General features: G+C 39.2%; 1 protein-coding gene across 7 annotated transcripts in view; it reads right to left on the bottom strand.

The window, feature by feature from the left end:
• si:dkey-112m2.1 (transmembrane protein 132C) overlaps positions 1-21,683 on the bottom strand; it is an 85,694-nt gene that overhangs the window by 11,474 nt on the left and 52,537 nt on the right. For all 7 annotated transcript variants that reach the window (XM_049738930.1, XM_049738929.1, XM_049738934.1 and 4 more), the window contains 2 exons: positions 16,005-16,148; positions 693-882 (listed from right to left, as the gene is read on the bottom strand). In XM_049738930.1, coding sequence (XP_049594887.1) covers positions 693-882; positions 16,005-16,148 — 334 coding nt within the window. The remainder of the gene's footprint in view (positions 1-692; positions 883-16,004; positions 16,149-21,683) is intronic.

The following is a 21,683-nucleotide window of genomic DNA, read 5'->3' on the forward strand; positions in this document are numbered from 1 at the left end:
GCGTCACCCGCGCTGTTCAGATCTCCCGTGGCACGAGGCAGGTTACGGAAATATAAAATATAATAGCCAGAAACTATAGGATCCGTCTTACAGTCTTAAACCGGATCTTGACGCTTGTCAGCAAATGCTACTTGCTTTGTGAAGGCACTTTTTATTTGAATAAAGTTACAGTAGTCAATCAAGTCACGACTTTCTTAATATCAGTATGGGGCAGATTAATGACAGTTGCCTTGATTTTACAGCACGTATAAAAGACCCGAGTCCTGGTTTGTGCTGTCAAGCGTGTGCCAAAATGAAGCCAGAAGCAGTTGGAAAATGATGAGATTTTATTGAACGAGTCGTCTGGCCTTAGAGCGACAGAAGCCCCGCTGAGCCCTTGAGATGGCAACGGAGCTAATTGATGTCATTGGTGGTTCCCTCCATTTATTTTATTTTATTTTAATAATAATAATTATATTTATAACGCACTTTACATTTGGAGGACTCTCAAAGTGCTACATGGCAATTTAATTTAATTTAATTTAATTTAATTTTGTTTATTTGACAGGGACAGTTTTTTTTTTCTTGACTTGGTGTCTTGGCATTCTAAAATGACGGCGATTTTTTTTTTTTCAGATTATATTCGCTTTGCCTCGCAGGTCTTGAACTGGTGGAGTGAAGAGAATTTGAAGGCTCGGCTGCCAACTGCTTACCATGGCTAGTGGTACAATGCCGCCCAGGTCCTGCGGTGCCAGGCGGATGAGTGTCTGCACCTCACTCGTCTGGGTGCGGGTGAGCGGATACTCCACCTGCCAAGTCACCTCCCGGCCGCCCTCGGGCACCATCAACCCGTTCACCTCCAGATCCACTTGCAAGACGCGCTGGTAGCCCGCCGCTTCCCCTCTGGATAGAAACGAGAAGGAAAAACATGCGAGTCAGGGTGGATTTAGATCGTAACAAAAAAAGGACAGTGGGCGAACAATGAGGGAAGATGCGGATGAAAATGGAAGATGGCAAGTATGCAAAGGCAAAAATGAAAAAGCATAATGAGGTAGAAATAAAGGAGGAAATGGGGAGAGGTAATAACATGGGAAAGGATGAGGTGAACAGACGGGCAAAAATATGATCATGGATTAAGTGGAAGGCGACAAGGAAAGATAAGAAAAAGAGGTTAGCGGAATAAATGAAACACAGGAAATTGAGGGGAACGTTAAGTGAGACATCCGGAAAGGAGGACGAAAATAATTGGCTTGAATGTGAATTTTGAAAGAAAATAGATGAGACCTTGACGCAAATGACTCAGATTGCCTTCAAAACGTAAACAACCGCACAAGTAATCACAAAAGTCTTCTAAAAACCAGAAAACGACAAAACTTTTGATATTTACGCGATTGCAAATTTTGTTCATGCGAGGTCAAACGTCTTCATGTCGTTGAATTAGAGAATTGAACCACGATAATGAAAGTCGAGTCAAAGTCGATTCATCGAGAGTCAAAGTCGATTCATTGAGAGTCAAAGTCGATTCGTTGATAATAATATCAATCATTTTTCAGTGCAGGAGAAAGATTCTAAGTGGCGCAAACTCGTTTCACGTTAAGGCACATTTTGATAGACAGTTTAAAGAAACAAATGGAAATTAAAGAGTTTCACGACTAAGATGGAATTTCACTTTGAGCCGCTGCTCTCGTTCCTTGAAGGTACCACTGCTATGAATCTTTTAAGACCAGTATCGATCAGAAAATCCAAAGGTAGAGAGGCCAAGAGCTCAGTCGTTATGCTCAATCGTCGCTTAATCGACCAATCGGTTCACCCTCGAAATATAATCGTTATGTTTGAAGTACCGGCATTCTTCAACAGTTTATTTCGAGTCATTGTGAACGGCTCTGTTTTATTCAGAATCAAATGCTACACTTTTCAAAAAGGAATTAATTCCAAACTCAAAACTCAATCCACCTTCTTCTCTCTGAGGCCAATGAAACAAAACATAACTAAGTATGCACCCGTGTTTCCTGCATTTTATTTCCAATTTGTGATTGAAGCAGAATGTTATTTTTCAATGTATTTATTTTCGACATTCCAAACAAAAGAATCACATCAGCCTGAAATAAAACAGCTCTAACCAAAACAAATTGTCACAGCCAAGCAGGACCAAATTTGTAGGGGAAAGCAGTTTGGAACCTCCCATGGAGAGGCTGCCAGCCCAAAAAAAATTATACATATTTTCTCCGAGCTAATACAAATCCAAGGAAAGCAGAAAAACAATGAATACTAAAACAGCTGCCCATGAGGTTCTATTAACAATCGTCAAAGCTTCTTTACACTTCCATACTGATTTGCAATAAATGTCCTAAAAAACTGCTCACAGAAGGAGTAGGAAAAAATATTTTGAGCACACATTTTTTTTTTGTGGTCATTGCTTTTAGATGCAATGTAGACATTTCCCTAAAATGAAAGTTTCAAAATGTCGAGTTTGGTTGGAATGGCCACTTCAACCTGAGTGCAATGATGGATCCTGATTTTTTTGTGTGTTATGGCTTGAAAAAAATCTGGTGGAAAAAAAAAATCAGAGCAAAACAGTACTCACTCTTGTCGCCTACAAAAATAGCTTTAATGGCATAAATCTTGGCTGCCCTTTTTCACAGTGCTGATTATAGTCAGTATTTTTACCCAATGAATATTTTAACTCGATTAATCGTCAAAATAATTGATAAATTAGTCAATTACTAATCCAAATAAATGCAATAAGTGAAATCTATAGTATAGAATTTTTTTGTCGCATTTAAGACACTTTTTCTCCAAAGATCTCTTACCATACTTTGGGACAGACGGCAAAGAGTGCGGGTAATCACTGCACTGATTATGTGGTTTATACTCAAGATGTACAATTAAAGGTCAATCAATTAAGTGGAACAGCCAGTGATTAGAGCACGTGGATGCCTGAACTTGTCATTCACCTCCCGACTCAATCAGTCCGTTTCGTTTTTCCCAGCCACCTGGAGTATCATGCCGTTACCATTAGACGGCGCTATTCAGAATCTCTGGCCTCGTATCTTTATCTACATTTGCATTTTGGATGATAAAAACATGCAGCTATTAAATTAAAGAAGGTCACACAGAATTCCATTTGGTCACGGCAAAAGAACCAGCTAAGGGGATCATAGCGGTTCTCATGACGTGGTAAATCCATTTTTTTTTTTTTTTGCGAGGGGTCTGATAGCTTGGTGTCATGACACAAACAAACAAGGTAAAAAAAATCCTTTCAAAAGAAAACCGACTTCATTCAATTACTGTACGATACGTTTCAAACTGTCACAGCAGAAAGAAATAAAAGCGCCGCACCGTCGGACACAGAAGAGGACGATGAAAGAGAGGCAGACAAACACAAAAGCTTCCCGTTAAACACGTTGAAATGTTTTCCTCACGCCGAACACCTGAGTGGATATCTGCTGGCTCGGTGAGAAAGAGAGTGAAAGGAAAAGTCTGCAATCTGTCTCGGAGACCCGAGTTTTTTTCTGTTGTGCAGCAGTAATTTTACGAAACTGCCAACAATGATACAAAAGGTATGAATATAGTCCACAGAAGAGACTCAGGTTGGGAGGGGCGAGAGGTGTGCTTGTTTGGACTAAATCTCAGAAGACTTGAGACACTTTGCAAATTTGTAACTACCAGAAGTAATTAACTTTTTTTAATTACCCGATAATCATGATGTAGGGTTTATTAAACAATCTAAATAATTCCTACGAGTTACTTTGTGATTGACAAGCCTAATGCACGTCATCAAATGTGTCCAAGTAAAATGCAGGTCAGTGAAAAGAACATCTGTTTGAAAATGCGTTTCAAGGAAGCGTATATGTTTAATTATGTAACTTGTAGACAGAATGAATTATGTAACCTACCCACAGCTGCTTCATTTCAAACTTGACAGCCGCATTTGCGCCATAACTGATGTTCCCATTGAACAAATTCATCAAGATGTTGAATATTGTTCAAAGTATGACTTTTTGTTTTCCCAAGTTTACTTCCAAAGGAGTAAATTTATGCTGGCTCAACTTTCTCTGCGGCTTGCAAGACGTTCTTATAAGCAAAACATTATTCCATCTCAAAGATCCAATCAAAATCTGTCATGAAATAATTAAATATCTACTTTTGCCAAACACGGTAACCCGGGGTTCTTTTCAGCTCCTTTTTAAAATTACAGTCTAATTCTAATGGGTTGACTTAACCCTAACCCCTAACCTGATTCAATTAAAAGAAAACCGGTAGCAAAATAGCTAAGAAAAATAGTCAACCAGAGGCACAGATTGTCCAGTTGTCATAGACACCAACAAAGTACAAGGCCATGGCGAGGGTACACAAAAAAAATCTCCAACCCATCTGTCGACACATTTGAAAAATAAAAAAAAAACGTCTTTTTCATCTGCAAAAGTCAATACACATCAGTTAAATTAATCCCCCCCCAAAAACTCGTACTCTACGTTCAACTATCTCGGCTATTTTTATACGTGAAGAAAATAGTTCCTGTTAGCACGGTTGCTTTAAAACAATGTCACGCTAGGCTAGCACAAACGCGATAGATGATGGATGTTTGTGATCTTGGCGATTTAAGCTAATTGACTTGCGGTTTTATCTACACAACGACCGAGGGCTTTAATGTCTAATGTGCGTTTCTTGTTTGTCTAGGACTCATTCGCAGCTCTCTCTTGCTTTCCGAGCACGACTTTCTGTGATTACATGGGTCATTTGAAATTGCAGCTGTTTTAATTACTTGTAGTTCATTTTGCACAGCTGTGACACTGTAGCGTCCTTCAAAAAGAGAAGATTGCTCAAACTTTTCTTCCAGTGCAGTTGCCTTGAATCACTGAGTTACTTGTTAACGCCGTTTTATTTTTAGGTTTGCAATATAGTCAGCCAAAACGGTTTCAAAACTGCAACCATAATAATTATAATCAGACATATTTTTCAATACAGCACCTGTATTAGTCATACATGGAAAATATTTTCATCAAAATTGAATGTGCTTCTTATAATCAGTCGTGACATACATGTATGGATGTTAAATTGAAGTTTAATAAAGTCTGACTCGTTTTCTGTACCAGTTTATTTCCCTTAGCCTTATAGCAGGGTGCGCCTTATAACCTGCATAATTACCCGGCATGCTTTATATCCCAAAAAATACGGTAAATGAGCGATATTTTTTAACGTTACTGATATTATTATATTATATTAATATTTTCTAACATCATATATGTGTATATATATGTCACATTTCAATTCCTCATTGATTTTTCAAAAGACAAACGTTGAAAGCTTTAATCTCTCATTAACTCTGCCCTCCTGACAAAGCCAACATGGTAGGCCAGGACTCAGGTGGTGCCCACTGCCCCATGGGGAACAGGTCAAATGTAGATTTGCCTCTTCTTCATTGCCATCTAGTTCGGCGGCAGATACGAAGGTCGCTTCGCATTAATCGAGAAGTTCAACGGTCACTGACCTCACTTTGTGGGCATGAAATTAGATCGCGGTGGAGAAGGGGGTCATTATAATGTAATGATTAATAAATTGCTATCTCTTGGAGCAGAAACCTTGTGTGAGTGGGATTGTGTGTGTCTTTTTCCCAAGGGAATCTAAGCTCCTATCTAATGAGTTTTAGCACATCAGGTCTAATATCTGTCTCCTCCCGCTGGTGATTCGAATCTGAAACCCTATTAGAAGTGTGAGAAGCTGCTTCTATTTGACCTGGGTTGATTTAGAACAAAATAGTTTCGTATAAGGTCTTTAATCAGGCCTTTATACGCCCTGAGAGGATTTTGGGAGGATAGTAGAGCCAAGTATACTTGAAAAAGTGCGACTTTTACTTCTTATCGATACTGAATGGTTGACTAAACAACAGAGACATGAACTACAAGATAGTTGTTCCTAATCGTCCGCTTACACGGTTCTGACCTTGTGTTTTTCGAAAGGTGGGGAAGGATTTTCGTCCTCCGGGGGATGCTTGTTGTATGTCACGGCAAACATAAATGTTGACAGACGATATGATAATGAAGTTCATTAAATTGAAATCATGTCAACGGGTTTGTGGGATAGAATAGAATAACCAAGTTTTGAATGGTGAAGATTTCCCTGAGGAACCATCAGAGCAATCAGTCCCTGTCGGTATGGATTAGTTTGCTTTGAAAGGAGATCTGAACTGGGATCAGGGTTGCACAAGTACTTCAATTTGTACATGTGTCACTGTTTGCTGATCTATATGTATACCCTGCTCAACCAAGATCTTAAAGACTGAATTGGAATTGTTCAAGTAAGACAAAATCAGGACACGAGTAAGAAGTAAGAATGCTGATGAGACAAAGATGGACGTATGGCGTTGGAAGGAAATTATCAGTTTGAAGGATAATCAGCAAGGGAAGCCACAAATGAGAAAATAATGGCCAGCAGAGAAAGAGGATGCCTTTACTATTTCAGTCTCCTCACTTTCCTCTCTTGACATTGTAACGTTCTCCGTTTGTCTTGTGGTACTGCATTTCAAATGTCTAATATAAAATAAATGGTTCATAAAATGGATGGATGGACTGAAGTCTTTCGTCGTACATTTTTGGCGTAATTATGAAAAGAGCAGTGATTGCATTGATGCTTTGGCTATATACTTGCAGAAAATGGCTGTAGGCTTTTAGTAGTATAGTAAGGATGGCCATTTTACTTCAGAGTAGAATATCTTGTCAATTAATGGAGAGCTGTCTATCTTCGGAAAATGTAAGCCTGCTTGGTCACTTAAGCAACACAACTACAATCATCTTTCAAATCGAGGGATTCTGAGAACTAAAGGTAATTGTACGCACTCCTGATATTGAAAAATCAGAAGGGGGAAAAAACTGGAACTGTATTCATTTGCTACTTTATGTGCCGCGAGTGTATACCCTTAATCCCCTTGTCATTCAAGGAACAAACACTTTTAACAAAATCTATTTCCAGCCACCCTGATCCACCAAAGTCTTTTGAAAACGCCGACCACTACGAGTCACGCTAAGCAAAGCGATTACAATAGCCTGTAACACAATCAATCACTGTATAAACACTGCTTATTCCCCTTTATTGATTTCCGTGAGCCGTCAGAGTGTTAGTCAAATTCTCGAGAGGCGCTCATCCTCTTATCCCGGACAATAAGATTAAGCAGTGTAACTGGCTAATCTCCCTCCTTTGGAGCTTTAACTCCTCACCACAAATGTCACTTTTTCCTACATATAGATGACAAAGGATGAGATTAGCATATCCACACTGTATCTGCCCTTACACCCGATTAATTGGGTCCGGCCATACTTCTTTCAAAAACCTATCATCTTTGTAGAATTCGATTTCAACCCATTGTGTTATGCCTGCTCTTATATACAGGACTGTTCTTTCTTTGTGAGAGTGGCTCTGAAGATCATCGCCGGAGTTCAAGACACCCTTCATGGTCCCCGGTGCTTGGCTATAAGAGCTAGCAACAAACCCGTATGCTTGTGCACGCCCCGACATAACCCGATGTGAACCTGTTCTCAATTGTGTATATTAAATCTGTGTATCACGACAAGGTTAATAAGAATGCTGACCCAATCGGACCATTTTCTGACCTGAATCCTTATTTCTCCTTGACCTCATTAACCAGACAAGAACAGACCCCCTTGCTAGCTGCTAGCAAGCAGCCAACTAGCTAGCTACTCTTACTTGCATTGACAAAGCAGAGTTATTTTTGAAATAAATATTTCCTAATCTTAAAATTCCGATAATTCACACATGAGAATGATTTACCAACTCAAATAACAAATGTTATGTCTAAATTCAACCACACGTAAGACGTAAGGGAATTGAAGGTGCAGAAAATTCCATGACAAGTTGTGGATGCACAAAGTGTGACTCAAAGAAAGATCTGAAACATGAACTGTGTGGCCTGTGATTCAGAGGGCTGGTTTATCGCAAGATGAAGTGGATCAGAGGATCTGAGTCTAAGGTTCCGGGGGCAACAGACCTGCCTTATCAAACAAGACCAGACTCCCTGGCCAATCTCCACTTTGTCTGTGGGCAAGTCCCCACCAGCATTGGTTTTGGCTGCTGATAAAGTGCAAGTAAGGAGGCACAGAGAAGCTTTGGATAGGCTTTGATTTGACTTTAAAAGTGGCAAGTTTCAGAATAAATACAGCCAGAAACGAGACAATCTGCTTTTAAAATCACCGCTGCGTAAGTATAAAGAGACTTTGCTTTTGTCAACATCGCTTTTCTCGATCTGATTGTTGGAGCTCTGCTTGAGTCAATATTGGACATCAAAAGACTGCTTTAGAAATGGGACCGCAACGACACAACAGAGAACAACTGCGAGATGTAAAAGATAAAGACAGGAATTGACTTCCTGACTTCACGCTTCAGCGTTACCTGGATTATACGGTATGCCGAAGGTGAAGTCTGAGTCCCGAAGGGTTCAATCAGGGATGTGCACGTACCAGTTCACCGATAAAATGCGAGTCTATGATATGATAGAACCCGCAGTAAATATCTAATTCATGTCCTGAGGTGTTCAGGGAGAGACTCACATGAGGCCGAATGAACACGGTATATACCCGAGAAGGGCGATGTGCTATCAGTCATTACACCGAGATTAGATTAATTTTATTTCATTAGCGGCGGGATGTCAGTCTGGATTTCCATTAAAGACGACGGCGTCGGTTGGGGACAAGTCTCGTGTGTTGCATTTATTTCTGATTGCGTGATGACACACAGGATTCTTAGACGCCGTTCATTCCAATTAAATTAAAAACTGTCGAAAGTATGGGCTGAAATGTATTCAAACAGAATGGAAGCAGTCAGAAAAGAGCAATTCAAAATGCATCAGTGGAAAAAAATGGACGATTGCCTTAGAAAGGATTAGCGAAGGTATTCAAATGAGTTATCGTAAAAAGAATGTATGTTTATATCGGTACATATGTCGCTTTAACCTACAGAAGTTCACGTCGGTAAATTAGTCTACCTCAAAGGGTAATTGCTTCTTCTGCCTTATCTGTGGTGTTGAAAGGATTTTAGAAAAAAAAGGCAGCTCACATCACTTCAAGGACACGCAGGAAAAGAAAATTATTTGGCCGCTTTGATCGTCAACGCGATATTTTTTCACTTCAAAAATTTATTCAGTCATCCGGGTTGTATTAAAGCATTCACTGACGATCTTTGATGAAGGTAATGTTTTAAGATGAATGACAAAGGGGGGAATTTTGTTTCAACGCACACAATTAAAAGGTCCAAATTAGTTGAATGAATTCATCTTCTAGTAACGGAAGCTTGTGTAAATGGCTACATGCAAAAAAAAATCTGTCTTCAGTGGGATATTGTGCTACGGTCCATTCGTCGGAACATCAAGAAGGTAATTAACATGCATCTTGCCGAGCCGCGAGGACTTTCCGCGATTTGCCTCCGATCGACCTTTGATTTAACTCGAGCTGTAAAAGCGGGCCGATTGGTCCGGCTCGGCGTAGCCATTGATTGCGACGCAGTCACTCGCCATTTGAGTTACGTTGGGCGCAATCAGAAAGAACAGCGCCAGGCTCTCTGACCTCGCCGGCCAACCAGAGAGACTGAATATCGAACTCCTTTCTTGTTCAATCTTCACTCATCATTGTTCTGTCAATGACTCCAGTTCCTAATTACTCTCAGGCATGAAATAAAGCCGCCTTATAAACACATTCGCTAAGCTAAACAATGCACGATTTGCATGGAATTGCATTTCCTGTCACCGGTGAATAAACACACCCTTCTTTATTGAATCTACAGTTATCTCTGCAATCGTAAAAATTATTCAAGAAAAACAAATTTGTAGAACATAATTCCATTATCCAGTGACGGCACTGTATGTGAATATAAAAATATCTCCAAAGGCGGAATTTTGACAAGAGGAAGCAAAAAATAATGGTCTTGCTTTTGATACGACGGGAGGAATAAGTGAACGGAAATGGGGAGGAGTGATGAGAATGTTTCCACAACACGTACACAGCCTGGAGCTACAGTGTTATTACCACGCCGTGAGAAAAATCGATCAAACAGGGTGACCCTGTACGTCTTGATTCACGGCTTCATTCGTTATGAGAACAGTCTTCAAGATGTGTTATATAAACATAAAAAGTTCATTAGAAATATTCAAGCAAACCCAAAGTTGACATCTCAAGTGCTTTCGAAGACGGACGATGTTAGGTTGTCGTCGGGGTTCGTTCACGGTCGCAAATATTTGTTAAACGGTTGCCAGAAGTCCGCTTGAGCTTGTTGACATTCTTCTCGTAAACGTTTTTATGGTCATATATTAAATTTCTTTTTGTGAATGAGTTGTCAGATAAATAAAAAAAAATGGCTACATCGTGTCATTTTGGAAAAATGTGAGCTATGTTATAACTTTTTGTAAGTCACTCTTTATGTCTTTACGACATAAGCAAAAGTTACACGAAAAAAAATTATGCTTTGAATACATTTACATAAGTGCTTCTAACGGGATTTTATGGCGCATTAGTAGATATTGTTTTTCTTCGGAATGTTTTTGCAAAGCAAAAAGGGTAAATATGTTTAATCCTAAAACACGTGTGGCTTGTAATACGAGATAAATGAATAAAGCACTCAGTCAGAACTTTAAACAAGACAGCGCTAAAGGTATTTACTCAGGATATATTTCTCAAAAATGTATTTCTCCATATTCATTAGGGCGCCGCGGTACAAGGTGTTGCGGCAGATAGACGAGGAAAAAAAAACGCCCGTGCTCAGTGTTGCGTCGCCATTTTTACCCTCATGTAATATGGATTCGGAGGTTCTCGGAATGGGAGGAGAAATGGAAATACGTAAAAATATGACTCGCTTCAAGGAAGCAATGATAGAAAAAGTTCATTAGTTCACAACTTCACATGGAAGATAAAACATAGCCTGGCCATTTTTTTTCTTTTTTCCAGTATCTAATTCGGTCAAATGTTAATCTATATAACTGCCTCCGAGTTGTGGAATTTTCCCTTTCTTCTGCTATGCTAAATATTTGAGAGCAACAGAAGCTTCTAACTTATTCCAGGGATATTTGCTTCTCTGTTTCACGGAAAGACCCGCCGAGGATTACCTGTCATCTCTCTCAACAGATGGCTGGGGCAAACCAAACACAGAGGCTTGACTACACTTGAAGCTTTCAAGTGAGCTTCAACCTGCTACTGAACCTACTTTACACTAGCTTTCATGCCGAGCCACCAACCCTCAAAAGACGTATTAAAAAAGAAATTCACGTAACACCAAGAAATATGTCTGCGGGCGACAGTCGGTTTCAATCAGGCTAGCGAGGAGGTGTTTACAAACGGTAGCCTGGCTCTATTAAAAGTCAAACTCGGACTGGCACCCAAAATCTCCGTTCGGTAATTGAATTTTATTTTTTTACCGATTGACCAATAATATTCACTTGACGCAGAAGTATCCGTTTTTTTTAATTATTTTTTTTTATTTTTATTGAAATGGCTATTTGGATAGCACAGACAATATAAAAATATATTTTTTTATTAAATTAGGAAATCATATTAGACATATTCATCCTTCTTTTCATTTAATCTCGACAAGGAATCCCACAGCAGGTTATTTGAACGCGGCGGCTCACTTCATAACGCCGGCGACTTTCCGGCCGTAAACATGCATGAGTATTCTATTTATTCACTTGTTTGTTTCAGCCTAATACAACTGCGTGCATACACGCAGATGGGACTTAGTCCGTATTTATTGTAGGAAGGAAGAAAACATTTGAGCTCTGCACATTCTTCCAGCTTAGCACTCACTCGCATAATTGCGCAGTCAATTTCTGCATATCTGAATAAGCACCGAGGGGCAGTGGGAGGAGGTGTGACCTGAGGCAAAGCATAATGATCAGTCTCCCTCGTTAAAGTCTTCACCCTCATACATCCTTATTACGTACTTCTTGTATTGCCGCTCCGAGTCGAATATAAAGAATTTTTTTTTTTCAGTTGCATTTGATGAGAAGTAATGCAAACAAAAAGGTCAGTCAGACTTTGAGAATGATTTTTTTTACTACCCAAGTTCATTTGAGGTCCAACCGGTCCCACTGCAATTTTTTGTGATATTAAAAAAATGATATATTTCTTCATCTTCTCCATTTTAATGCTGTCTAAAACTTCACGCCTCATGAAGGCGACACATTTCTGTCTCCATGTGTTTGAAAAAGCATGCGGATGGAAAAATTAAATAAATTAAAAAAATTAATAAAAATAAAAATAAAAAAACAAAAATTAATAAATAAAAGAATAAATAAATAAATAAATAAATAAATAAATAAATAAATAAATAAATAAATAAATGGTAATATGTCCACTCAAGATTAATGTGGATACTTTTGAAAAGGAGTAAAAAAGTGACGTTAGACTTGACCTGAAGCATTACACAGAAAACGGTTAAAGGACAAATCGTTGGGTATCACTTTTTAGAATAAATCTAAATGTTTCCGTTTAAGGGTGTGCATAAAAGGTTATTTAAAACTCAGCATGAACCCCCAAAACAACACAAATGACTCCACGTTAAGACGACTGCATGGGTTTATTATCGGGGAACAGGGACACTTTAATTGACCTATTTCATCTTCCTAACCGAGCAGGTGCTTTTGTGTCTGATGACCGAGGCGCTGCTTTCATAATGCATCAGCTCGCTTTATTATCGCCTGGAGACCGAAGCGGTCAAGCAACAAGCTGCTTGTGGATAGATGTGCTTGGAACGGAACCCTCCGGAGAGACATAAATACTTTGATTACTTATTCTTGATCCGGCTTGTGATATGTTGCAACGAAGTAATGCATATTAGATTACGGTCCAACTATGAATGCACAAGCGTGGGTTATTAGAATCCTTGAATGGTTCCGGTGAGTAATTCTCAATTGGGGACAATTGAACAACTTTTGAAACAGATTACGGTTGAGTAACTGCAAGGCACCAAAAGCTGACAATAGAAATAAAATATTTTTATCTTATTTGCAAAAAAACTACTCTATTTTTTTTATTTCATTTTTTTTCACACATTGGGTGCGAAAAAAATCCCACATACTTAATCATTATTTGAATTATTATCTTAGACGATACCGTGCCAAGAACCACCGTGTGATCTTTGCGGTCTGCATAGAGATGTCCTCAAACAAAATTGCTGACCGCAAAAGTTTGGGATAGCAATCAGCATTTCTTGGCTGAAAAATGCTGGATTGGCGTCTGAAGAGCCTCTATGGTGCAAACTGGGATAATGAAATCCAAAAGGCCAAGAGAGGATAAGACACAGTCATACTGGCTACACCATTTTGTGAAAAACAAGATTTTAACTACATTTACTGGAGACAGGGAATTGATATCATTTCAGGTGAAAATATTACATTGTAGGCGCTATAAAGAAATCATAAAGACAGATGATGCTGTTTTGAGATCAGTTATGGATCGCCAATGGGAATCATATGTGAGAGGACTGATTGTACCGTATTTTCCGGACTATAAGGCGCACCAAAAAACCTAAAATTTTCTCAAAAGCCGCCTTATAGTCCGGTGCGTCTTATATATGGACCAAATTCCTAAATTTAAACTGGCCCGAAGCATCGTGTCATGAAATCAATCATAAGTGGCCCGCTGAAGACTATGAATCATCAATCAAAAAGACTATGGATCATTATTTGTGTTTATAAAGTAATTTGTTGCGTCTGAAGTTGAAATAACAAAGATAAAATGGAGAATGATTTGATTTGGATTAAAAAATCTGACATGATGCATTAATGGTGCGCCTTATAGTCTGGTGCGCCTTATAGTCCGGAAAATACGGTATTCAAGAAAAAATACCTGTAACTTTTTAACCTGAGACAACCACACATGAAGACTTAAAGAAGTCATAGTGTGATTTAAATTGTCAGGTCACGAGGATCAAAAAGGACACCTGGTCACCCAGAGGATTGTAAAACTTAAAGGATTCTACATTAATTGCCGTCCTTTCTTTATGAATAGTAATAAAACTCTCCGTGTGTGACGACGCTAAAACCATTGTGTGTCACTCATCTCATCCTTGAACTCCGGGGTTCTGCCAGTCGTGAAGCTTTCACTGTGAACAAAATGAGCTTGAAATGATTACATGAGTCATTAGCTGTTCTGTAGGACTTGTCGTTTCAAACTAGAGACTGCGAGACTTTGATCTTTTTAAGTCGACACTAATGGGATGAAAGTCAAGTTCGTGTCTATCAGTTGATGACGGTATTGATATTTTTTTTCACTATGGTATTTTAGTTGCCTTGGAAGCAAGACATTATGTTGCTTCAAGAGCTTCAACCAAAGGTGATTGAATAGCCGAAGTAATCGTGTCTGCTTGGAAGGTGACGCAAAAAAACACGATTAATCAATTTCGAATGATAAAAGGTATTGCAAATAGTCTTTTTAATCTCTCAAAGTAGTCTTTTTTTTCATTCCGACAAGTGCTGGCGAATTTGGATTTTCTTTCTACTGAACCTGAATGACGTCTTTTCTATCTGAGAATGAAGTGACAGGTTTGAATTACTGCTGGAAAATTGCAGAACTGTCACGCAGGATATTTTCGGAGAAAGATTAAACGTTTCATTAATATAGCCAATTCAAAGATTTCAAACTCAATTGAACCATTGTTGGTGTTCCATGCCCAGCCTGTCAAAAACTAGAAGTCGTTTTTGTTGGTGGCTTTAAGGACCTGGTCATATATTTAGCTTAGATCCAGATCTTAATTTAGAGTTAAATATCGTGGTCTGAAAATTTCAATTCAGATCTTGGCTCAGGCCAACTTCTCAAAAACATGCATGGTAGGTTGACTGAATGGGAACGGTTGTTTTTCAGGTGCAACAAAATGATGCCAAAAAATGTATGGTATAGTTATATAAGACTTTTGAAAGAAATCTTTTTCAGATTTTCAATAGCAAAAGTTCTTTTGTATTAAAGAAAAAAAATCATAGGATGAGGACGCTTGAGGATGTCTTTTATTGCAGTCGGGATACAATAGGTGGTTCAACACACACGACCTTCATTTGATGAACAGTACGACTCACGTGGTCACCCCAGAGAGGCTTTGAGGGAGATAAATGTAAATCAGAGACAACCTATTGTTCATGAATGTCATCATCTGGAAAGCCCAGGTCATCACCTCATGCAAGGTTGCGCTATTTCCGGTGTTAAGTTTCCGTTAATAAGAAGTCGTAAATACAGTAAGTATAAATTTATTAATCAGTGCTGAACCATAGGATACTGAAAGTACGATTCTTCTGGTCTCTGCATGTATACAGTAGCATCTTCAATACGTGGCAGTATAAATTGATTTTTGGATCAATGATTTTTTGAGCTTCACTTTTTAGAAAAGTATGACTTACAATAAATGTCAGGCAAAATTAGTTGGAGGTAATAATCCTGCCGGATGTAAAATCCGCAAAATAATGGGCTAGTCCTTTGTGATTTCCGCACATTGATTGCGAAAGCTTTGCACAGTTTAGAAAATGGACTAAAGTTCAAGTTGTTTTCTTTAATCTTACTTTTGGTAGCTCACATTTCAGTCAATAACTTCCACTTACTGTTCCGTTCTGTCATTGAGTGGCTACCGGTCCACCGTGTCGATGAATGGAAATGAGTCTTTTACAGACTTTTTTTCGACTGAGCTCAGAGAATCCAAAAAGGATCTGATTTGATGACTTGCACTTATTTTTCTTAGGGACAATCAAAGTCGTGTCTTGGAGGGATCGTTGCAATCATTGCTATTTTTTGCCAGGATTCAAACTCCGAAACTGAGAACTATCAGACAAACGGCGGCCATTTTGTTTCTACGGACTAGCTAATACTGTCATGACGACATAATATTATTATATTCCATATACATTAGATTTCAAAATCCAGGTCAGGCAATGAATGCAGAATCATGCTTCATTTTGGTTGTAGCATCTCATAAATTGAAGACACCTTGGCATTTGAGTACCTCAGACTCATATCGATTTAGGAGGCAGATGAGGTCAGACGTACCTTTGACCGAAGCTGTTTTCTTTTCTTCGGCAGTGAAGGGTGACGACTCTGTGACCTTCACTTCTGACATCTTGACTCACAGTCCACGATACCGGGTTACTGGCTCTCGCCCCCAGGAATGCCACACCGTCTCTCAGCTTCACCCTGGGAAACAATCCGATTCACTCGGTTAAAAATAAATACATCCTTCTTGTTCCTGGTCCTGTTTGGTAGGTACGGGGAGTTGAAGTCAGTGCGTCCCTTTGCCAGCTTGGTATCAGAGACGTCAGAAACATCGATATTTATCTGACTACACGAATTCAGACCTTATATTACCAAAAGAGAAGCTACTATTTCATTCAGAACTCAAACACTAACTCATTGTGCTATCCGAAAAAAAAGACGTAAAGTCAGCAGTTATACACGTTTGATCCGACAAAGCAGTAATTCATGCAAAAAATCTCAGATGGTAGCCAAAAATTCTTTCTACGCTTGGACCACGTCCATTTTGAATAACATAACAAATCTTTTATGAGGGCTTTATTCAAAGTCAGACGTTAATTAGGTTCTTCGTTAGGAAAATTGAAGTGGGGAGACCGCGTGTTCGTGTTTACAACTTTAAATAATTATTTTAGGTTGTTTTAAGTCGAAACACAATCAGTTTAATCGATCTTGCAAAGTGTCTGGAAAACTTGTAATAGCGGATAAGAAGACCTGGAGATATCTTTTCGTCAAACAAAAATGTTGGAGTATCTTCCCCCGCTACTTTTAAATTATTTGAGTCCTGCCTTATCCGGGGAGCTGCAAAAAAGACACAAAAGTAAGAAGCTCAACTTTAATGGGGACTAATGATATGACCACAGTCGCCGCATCCTCTGTGATCAACCTGGTTTCTTTGATGGTATCCAGGCGACAGAGGCGATAATAACTCGGTGTGTCGCTCGCTATTCCTGATGGGAAGTGATAAGGCTTGTTGGCGTGGCGGAGAGGGAGAGCATTGATTGCCGTCTGCCCTCGTTTTTTCAAAGCCTTAGCCACCTTCTCAAAGTAATCATCGACTTAGCTTTGCTGCGGGGACTACAAGGGGGTTGATCGTCTAAAGAGCCAAAGACTTGTTTTAACTAACCCTGAAGTTGGAGGCGGTTGGCTGACTTCTTACACTTAAGTCAGATGGTCTGAAGTATTTGTTGTATCTAAGAAAGAGGCTCGAAAATATTGTAAAATGAGCTTACGAAGAATCTCAGGGTCACTCTTAGCTCGAAACCATCAAACGGCACGTGGTAATGAGATTGGCCTCCCTAATATCGTTATTGGTGAGGGAGGGCAATAAAGGGATGAAATTTGAAGGGAGGTCCACTTTTCACATGCATCAGCACACAGGCCTGCATGATTAATTTCTGGAAATCCCGTATGGGTGGGATGAGTGTACACACGAGAGAAGAGCTTGTCACCGGCGACAGTTCCCTCGATAATGACACACTTGGATGGCAGCTGCCCAAATAATAAGTCGACAAGTCACCTTGCTCCCGGGCATGGTCCTCAAAATGCTGAATGAAATACCGCGGCGTATTAATATTAATGTAGCGTACACAATGGGAAATGAAATGGAATATAAACAATTATTTATGAAGTCAAAGACTGACCAAGGGTCTTGCATGCAAAATAGTAACATTCGTAAAGAGCAGGGAAGGCTCGTTAGCATTGTGGTTTTTTTTTTTGTTTTTTTTTAAAGGTTTGGAATACAAAAGGTCAAAAGAGCAACAACTAACACTGCGGTAATGGAATGAATGCTGTATTATTCTAATTTAAATCCATCATAGCATTTTTATAATACTCTGGTTTTAAGGAAAAAATGTCAAGGATGTCAGTCCAGTCGACTACCTTGGAACATTCTTTACTAAATTGCCTTGAGTAAAAAGCCTAAATGTCACAACTGATTGTCATTTTAGAAAAAAATATTCCTTGACTAATGGATCCCATGACAAGAAGTTAGCGTGGGGTTGAAATGCACGCTTAAGAAGTTTGATTGCTTGAGTGCTTGAACACAACACAAATAAAATGACAAAAAAAGCATGTTTTTTTTAAATACAGTTGATCGTCAGGCAATGGTTGAGAAAATTGCAATACAAATTGCAAACTGCACCTTCACTCACAATAACAAACTGCCCGCAATTAAAATCATTACAATCATGAATCAAAAAGACTATGGATCAATATTTTGTGATTATAAAGTCATTTGTTGCGTCTGAAGTTGAAATAAAAAAGATAAAATGGAGAATGATTTGATTTGGATTAAAAATCTGACACAATGCATTAATGGTGCGCCTTATAGTCCGGTGCGCCTTATAGTCCAGAAAATACGGTATTCAAATAAATCAACAATAAATAATCTCTGTGACTACAATTTGCACCTCCACTTACAATAACAAACTGGCCGCAATTAAAAGGGCAACAATTTTAATTCCAAGGCACAATACCTTCAGACAAGGAAGGTTAATACTTTCCTGTTCGGACTTTCACAAGATGGAACATCATTACCCAAACGTCACACTGGAGAAGCGAGAAAAAAGCAGATATCTGCGAGCACTCACAAACAGCCGCCGACGCAGCAAAGGCCCGCCGCGTCTGTATCTGATATAAAGTTAACACACTGACGCAGAGTGGGGCCACCGCATTGAGCTGCCCTTTCGGAGAGATAAATGGAAGTACGAACAATTGCTCCGGTATCAGTTCTGTCACAAAGAAACCACTTTTGCTTACTGCATCAGCTGCTGACTCCCAACAAAGGTAGAGATGGATGAAGGGGATAACTGCTGGCAGATTAGTTACAGCTCATCCATATACAAACCGCTTTCTTTCTTGGACTTTGCTAAATGGAAAACGTCGGTTTAATTGCTTGCTTGTATTTACAAATTGGCAATAGTTGAGTGACTCAGCTTGCAATTCCAAGTCTATTAGCTAGTTAGCTATTGCTAATCTTTTAGTATGGTAGCACGGCTCCTGATGTGTTCTCGCTTCGTGTTAATATTAATAATAATTTACACGCTGGCGGCAAAAGACAGGTGATGTCAAAGCCATTAATTCCACAGAGCTAGTTTTGCGCCAAAAACACTCAAGAGTCGATTAGTAGTAGTTGTGGGCGGGGAGGATTTCAGGCGGTAGACAGAGGCAGATGCTGAGATAAAGAGGGCGCTAATTCAATTAATGAGTTTGAGGCTGTTCCAGCCATTATCTGAGCTAGTTAAAAGTGCCGGTGCGTAACAATGCGTCTGCAAAACTGAGGGAAAGATTGAAGTCGTTACGCCAGACAAAGCGCCTTCACTCGTGTGTGTCCAAAACTTTTTTTGTCATATTATCTAATTTTTCCCACAATGTCAACTCAAATGGGCCCAGGGTTGGACTTTTTTTTTTTTGCTCCTATGGTGACGGAATCTCGTATTTGTACGCAAGTGATTTGATATGAGAGAAATAACAAAAATGTAAAATATTTATTTTGCAGAAAAGAAACAAGCAGATGGATATTGAGATGACAAGATTTATGTGTGTGTGTGTGTGTGTGTCAGTTTAGCATGAAAGCTTTCCAATTGGATGATGACACCTATGGGTGGGAAGGTGAAATATCCTCAGCTTGGCTCTGATCAGAAGGATTGAAAACGTAAAAAAAAAAAAAAAAAATATGATCAGTCTTGTGGCCTACATTTCAGATGCAATGATCCTATTTGATGTTATCAGATTTGAACGCCAGTCAGAGGATTTCAGATTACATTTTTTTTCCAAGAGTGTGTTATTATTATGTCTTTTTAGTTGAGTGTTTACCACAAACTTTGATTTTTTTTAATTTAGTTTAAGGACTGAAGTATTTTTAGGATGAAATACAACCTACTCTACATCTTGCTAGCTCCTCCGTGAACTCAAAATTGATGCTAGTATCCGTGTAAACCGAGGACCCCTGTCATTTTTTAATACTTGGTATGAAAATTAGACAACAGACCTGTCGCGTTGAACAGATAAGCCGGTTCTGATCCCGTATTTGGACGTGTGCGGAAGGGGGCCAAGCAGTTTAATCTCGGGATGCAAGTGCGACGGATTATAATAAATTTGTAAACCTGCAGTTGGACGGGAGGCACAGATTAGCAACGATCCTGTAGGATAAAAAGTCGACCAGAAAATAGCTCCGTTGCGAATATTAAAATCAAATTAAGCTGTTTAGCCCAATTACAAAGTTGCCTTGAAGGGTTTTAATAATGCGCCCATTATTTTTAGACCCTTTCGATTTGATGAGGGCAAAGATATTAAAGTTAATGCTAGTCTATTTACATACATATAAGGTGTTCTAAAAATCTGAATTCTCGAACGAGTGCAGAGAACGTTTCGAAATCTAATGGGACCTTAATGATGCTGTGTGCCGAAAGCCCCGAACGCTTGCTCAATCCTGACTTCATCTCCGAGTGATTTATTGACTGACTGAAAGTCGCTGATGGGTGCTTTGAGCCTGGAGAGTTCTAGTCAGGTAATCAGGTTCAGGGGTCAAATGTCACCATGTGTCATTCGGCTGTCCGGACAAGGAAGATTAGCAGTGCTGATGGATGGATGGATGGATGGATGGATGGATGGATGGATGGATGGATGGATGGATGGATGGATGGATGGATGGATGGATGGATGGATGGATGGATGGATGGATGGATGGATGGATGGATGGATGGATGGATGGACGGACGGACTTTATTTATATGAATTTACTTGGATGGTGTTCATTAGAACCTCAGTTACGAAAATTTGAAACTTTGTCTCTAACAAGAACCCGACAAGACAGAAAGCGATCTTAAAAAAAAAAAAAAAAGCACCATTGCCATTTTAGAGGAACGAAGGTAGGCCATGATGTGACACATCTGTCATCATGTCAGTTATGGCCCATTCAGTCTGTCTTCCTGCTTTGTGCAAACAGGCAAGGCAACAATTTGTAAATCAATCTGCATGACTTTGAGATAGCAGCACCTCAATTTGATCGTCATTCTTGCGAGATGGGAACGGGACAAAAGGAGCTTTCAGTCATGACATGTTTGCTTCTTGGACAATTTGCCATGTGTCTGTGTCATGGTCAATCACAGCGGCTGAAGTTTACGACTTTTTTTTTTCTTATAGTGGAAAAAAATTGCTTTAATTTTAAATTTGATGTTAAAATCAACCATTTTAAATGTTATAATAATAGAAAGAAAATACAAGAACATCTGCTTATCCATTTTTATGAGGTTGCCAATCTTTGGACTAAAAACTTTTTATTTCAGACACATTTTCTTGTCAGTGTTTTTGTTTTTGAAAGAAGAACGGATTGAGGCTATCTTCGGCACAGGAGCTGCACTCATTTCACGACAGTCTCCTCCACCCCAGCGGCAATGAGTTGTTTGCCAACAAGCTTGCCTTTGAAGGGAACGACGGAAACAATTTCATTTCTCCTCTTCCGCGCAGACACTATTGTCTTACAAAATATACAAGACAAAATGATAAAAACCGGCGCATCGTTGTATCATCAAAGCAAAGCGAGGCAGCTTTATTCATAAGGCGTATTTCAAACACAAGGTGCTTCACAATGAAAAGTTGAAGGATATTATAAATATTAATCGGTTTCCTTTTTCGCCGACATAACTTCCTAAAAAGCTGCGATTGTCTCTCGTTTTCAAAAAGATGGTACGCATGTAT

Source organism: Syngnathus scovelli, chromosome 13 (assembly GCF_024217435.2).
Source record: "Syngnathus scovelli strain Florida chromosome 13, RoL_Ssco_1.2, whole genome shotgun sequence".
Lineage (NCBI taxonomy): Eukaryota > Metazoa > Chordata > Actinopteri > Syngnathiformes > Syngnathidae > Syngnathus > Syngnathus scovelli.